Source organism: Xyrauchen texanus, chromosome 14 (genome assembly GCF_025860055.1).
Source record: "Xyrauchen texanus isolate HMW12.3.18 chromosome 14, RBS_HiC_50CHRs, whole genome shotgun sequence".
Taxonomy (NCBI): Eukaryota; Metazoa; Chordata; class Actinopteri; order Cypriniformes; family Catostomidae; genus Xyrauchen; species Xyrauchen texanus.
In genome coordinates this window covers 30,084,013-30,089,206 of record NC_068289.1, presented here as the reverse complement: position 1 = coordinate 30,089,206, position 5,194 = coordinate 30,084,013, and the positions used below count along the sequence as shown (strand labels likewise).

The 5,194-nt window shown below is 38.4% G+C and overlaps 1 protein-coding gene across 1 annotated transcript; it reads left to right on the top strand.

The window, feature by feature from the left end:
• The first annotated feature begins 496 nt into the window (after positions 1–496).
• On the top strand, positions 497–2,986 carry LOC127655264 (oligodendrocyte transcription factor 2-like). The gene is made up of 2 exons (XM_052142955.1): positions 497–881; positions 1,339–2,986. The coding sequence occupies exon 2, from the start codon at positions 1,380–1,382 to the stop codon at positions 2,199–2,201; it is 822 nt and encodes a 273-aa protein (XP_051998915.1). The 5' UTR covers positions 497–881; positions 1,339–1,379; the 3' UTR covers positions 2,202–2,986.
• The last annotated feature ends 2,208 nt before the right edge of the window (positions 2,987–5,194 follow it).

Below are 5,194 nucleotides of genomic sequence, written 5' to 3'. Positions count from 1 at the left end.
TAATAAATAAATAAATAGTGATAAATAATACAGTATTTATTTGTGACTGCCAGCTAGGCCTATTTGTTGTGAGTAAACAATGCTTTTCGGTGTACCATCATGCAAGAGCAGTTAAGGGGCCGATTAAATTATGGGCGGCTGTGGCTCAGTTGGTGGAGCGGGACGGTCACTAATCGCATGGTTGGATCCCGGCCCACACGACTCCACATGCCGAAGTGTCCTTGGGCAAGACACTGAACCCCAAGTTACTCCCAATGGCAGGCTAGCACCTTGAATGGCAGCTCTGCCTCCATTGATGTATGAATGTGTGAGTGAATGGGTGAATGAGTCACAGTATTTAAATGCTAAATGGTCTGCACTTATAGCGCCTTTTTAACCTTAACGGTAAAGCACTCTGCGCTATATAAGTGCAGACCATTTACCATTTAAATACTAAGAAAGTTTCCTTAACATTTAGACTTTTTAATTTGTTTTAACATGCTTCAGCATTTGTCCTACATGATCTACGGGACCCATGCATCACTTAACTTTAGATTGCACAGTTTGTTCAACCAACTCACTGTAATCTAAACCAAACGATGGTCTGTGAGGATGCACCATATGTGAAGTGTGTTTAATTCATTTAATGAAGCCTCTGTGATTTTTTGGAATGACATCAGGTTTTAGGACCCCCACCCACTGGAGCTCATTGGTTCTTGACGGGCTGTCGGAAAAGCGTTCACATTGTCCCGGTGACTTGCCCCCGGGTGGTGGGGGGGAGGGACCCACTATAAAATCCCCCTCGTCACTCTCGGGCGTGCCAAACACAGACAGTGCACGAGTGAACTGGAATAAGGAATTCTGCACAACCGCACACCAGCACGCGCTTGCACCTGCTGCCGGTAAGTTTGAAAACATAGAAACATAAAGAAAAAAAATAAGAAAAAAAAAAAAAACAATCCCGTTGAATGCACTGACTTGAGAAAATAGTTTACGATTAGGCCTATAACAATGCATAACGTATAATTATAAAAAAAACAACCGCATGATAAACAAACAAATGTATCCTTCCATGCATTCAATGGGATAATGTGTTGTATTTTTCATTATATCCAAGATATGAAACATAACGTTTATAAGATTAATGTATAGGTTGCTTTTTCGCCCGTACACTTGTAAACTATATACTATAATATCTTACTTTATTGGAAACTTCTGATTGTTTTATACGGATTTCTACGTTACTCTAGTGCTTTTTGGTTAATTCAACCACATTTTAATATTAATATCTGCTGTGTTTGCAAAGTGAAAGTTCACGTGTTTATTTTATTTTATTTAAATGATTTTCCTCGTTTTCAGGAATATTTACATCTGCGAGAAACTGAGAGGACTCCGACACGATGGATTCAGACACGAGCCGAGTGTCCAGTAGACCTTCCTCTCCTGAAGGTGATGACCTCTTCCTGTCCGCCGTAAAGAAATCTGTGGGTTTCTCTGGTGCCGTCTCTTCAACTCAGAGTGACTCTCCTCCGGATTACAGAGGCGCTGATCTGCTGGGCATGTCCAGCGCCGATGAGGATGCAATGACTCTGAAGATGCTCAGCAAAAAGGACCGCAAACTTCTATCGGAAAACGAACTACAGAGCATGCGCCTCAAGATCAACAGCCGCGAGAGGAAGCGCATGCACGACCTAAACATCGCCATGGACGGGCTCCGGGAGGTCATGCCCTATGCCCACGGGCCATCCGTGCGCAAACTCTCCAAAATAGCCACCCTGCTGCTCGCGCGCAACTACATCCTTATGCTGAGCAACTCACTAGAGGAGATGAAACGGCTCGTGAGCGAGATCTACGGCGGCGGGAGCGGGGCTCATCATGCCGCTTTCCACCCGTCCAGTTGTGGCACCCTTATGCACGCGGCAGCTGCTCCGTTACCGGGCCACCCCGCTGCTGTCTCGCACCCCTCTCATGCGGTGCATCATCCTCTGCTTCCGCCAGCAGTCTCCACTGCCGCTTCTCTCTCCGCTCCCGGTCTCTCGACTATCAGGTCGCATCATGGACTCCTCAAGGCACCGCCAGCCGGTGTTGGGCCACTCGGCACAAGTTTCCAGCATTGGGGCGCGGGAATCCCGTGCCCGTGCAGCATGTGCCAGGTGCCTCCACCCCACGTGTCCGCTATGAGCACCGTCAGCATGCCACGACTGACCAGTGATTCAAAATAAAGCATTGAACTCTAAAAGAGAGCTAAAAAAAACTTTGAAAGGGAAACATAAACTTTACTGTTTTATCCCGTGTTTATACTTTTATGGCTGAACAATATGTTCTGGAAAAAGAGATCTGAAGGTGAATGGGCCAAAGCCACTAACATAGAATTTTCTAACATATTAGAAGAATTGGGGTTTATCCATGTTCATTTTTGTGTTTGAAGTTTGTGAAAATGCATGGTATAGCCTACCCTATCTTTGCCTTTCAAGACTTGGACACGTTTAATGTGAAATAAGACATGTAAAACAATGTACATGTTTTAGACATCAAATAAATCCGACCAATATACTAAGAGTGCTAAATCATGTATTGGCTCATTTCAATTAAATGAAATTATACATTTGAAAGGGCCCTGTGACTTTGAGAACACTTTGTATTATACTGAGTAAATATGTAGATATCATTTGTACAGTTTGAGAGATTTTATATGATCTTCCCTATCTTATGTTTGAGGTTAGAACACGAGCTGTCTGTTACAGGAATCAAAATGCACCCGTTCATTCCTGAACTCTCTCTTTCTCACTTTTGCTCTGTCCCTTCAGTTATCTGACATCCATTCTTCCTTATTTTTATTTCTTCTTTCTGCACAAGCTTGTCCGTCAGTACCGATGCGAAGAATGATCAAGTTTTATTTTTTATAACAAAGCGCAAAATGATATTTATTTACTTATTTTGATGGTATTTTCAAATTAATGTGCGGTGATTGTTTGAGTCCTACTGTAAAATAAAAGTTGAAAGTGATACATGATTATTTGTTTGTGCTTGTTTAATTAATCCGAATGGTTTTTCTTTTTCTCAAAGGGTTGAAACAGCCCTTTAAACATGAGGAGATGGCAAAAAGGAAAAACAAACAAAAAAGAAGGTCTCATGGGATAAATAAACAATTCAATCATCAAAAAATGAAAGGCTATACATCGAATTTGGCTTCTTTCTTTCTTGTCTTGAGGTTTCCTCTTCCGTTTGATTGATCTTCAGACTTACGTTATCCACAATGATAAAATATAGCAGAAAATAAAGGAAGAAGAAAACAAAAGATATTCAGCGCAGTTCGAAGTGATATTAAAAACTGACAAATTATAGTTAGTTACAATTTTTAAAGCTGGTCTATTCTCGAAACAAATAATATATAGGACTATTCGTTCGTGGCAAGAACAAAAAGAGAGTGCTCAGACCAACACCATATATTTAATGTAGAATAGATACACTGGAACAACAGGGAGAGAATGATCAATAACTTTTCCCAAGCTAATAAAACAACTCTAAATCACAATTGAAAAAACACAAACAGAACAGAGGACTAGTGCATTCTAAATTCAATAAATGTATCTTTTTTTCTCTAGCTATTTATTTAAGTATTTGTTATTTAAAATGCCTAATGTTCCTCAAGACAAGACAGACAAAACGGAAGGAACAATGATACCTCAATTTAACGGTCTGATTAACGTTGACACTACAATAAGGTAGTTCACATTCGTTAACATTAGATAATGCATTAGGTATCATGAACTTACAATGAATAGTTTACATTTGTACAGCATTTATTCATCTTAGTTAATGTTAGTTAATAAGAATACAATTGTTTATTGTTAGACTATTATTCATAGAATATTGCATTAACTAATGTTAACATATAAAGCTGATAGGCCTACTATATGTTGAAAGTAACATTCAAAAATATAAAGAAATGCTGTAAAAGTATTATTAATTGTTAGTTCATGTTAACTAATGTTGTGAACTGTTATTAACAAATGGAACCTTGTTGTAAAGTGTTCGTTAACCTTTACCTCACTATCAGAATGTATTTTACAGTCAAATTCAAATATATATTGCAATTTCTCTCTTTTCATTTTGAAATAAAAAATTAAAAGAGTCATTTGATTGTTCTTACCAACACAATTAAACACACACACTCAACGTTTGCACACTTAAATAGCCTTTAACACTGTCCACTTTTACATAAACTGTCCAATAACTGGACACTGAAAGGACATGTGAAAAATAAATAATTTCACCATGTATAAGCAGAAATGTATGTATAATGTGTGACAATTGATCAATTAAATTAAAATTAAATTAAAGCACAGTTTCAATTTAGACCGAGTCAACATTTTAATTCCTGCATATGGACAGAGTGACTAAACTATTAACGTTTGTGAGAGAATTAAAGTGTTACACTTTACCCTCAATTTGGCACGTAACCTAGGTAACGTCGAAATTTCTTCACCTCTCTGTCACCTGTGAACACCCTTCCCTGCCAAAGCCAATGATCCGGTTTGGGCATGTTTCCAAACGAAACCTTGTAGATTTTGCTCATCAACGTGTGTGAAGCATATCTGCTTCATTCTGGAAAACAATGTGTTTGCCCTCGTGTTTTTAAGTCTTAAAAAGGGCATCTTTTCTTTAGAATTCAGGAAACATTTGAATTCTTGCAGTGCACAAAACATGCAGAAAAATGAAGAGCCGCGAGACTGATTATGTGGAATACATAACTAAACGCCAGCAGCTGGATGGCAGATTGCTCTTTCTGTTGCAATGTTTTCCAAAGGATTTTTGAGCTGGAACGATATGGATTAAAACCTCTGAATATTCATATTGGCCACTTGTTTATTTGTTTTCGTTTTAAAATTCAGTATAGCCTATTAATTTGGTAGAATCATTGACTTGAAAAATAAAGAGGGTATTTCTTATTTTATATGGAGAAAATTATCAGATTGTGTGAAGATAATGGGACAAGGAAGATTACACATATTTGCAATTTATGCCAGGGCATTTTGGTCAGTCCTATAACTTTTCCATGGCAAAACTGAGTAACCAAAATAATAATTATAATAATAAAACAACATATCTATAGGCCAATTAGTTAAAAATTATTTTTTCCAAGCTTGACCCCCAGTAGCAGCAGGAGTAAGTGTAGAAGTAATTTTGGCCACATTTTGAACCCTATGAAAGC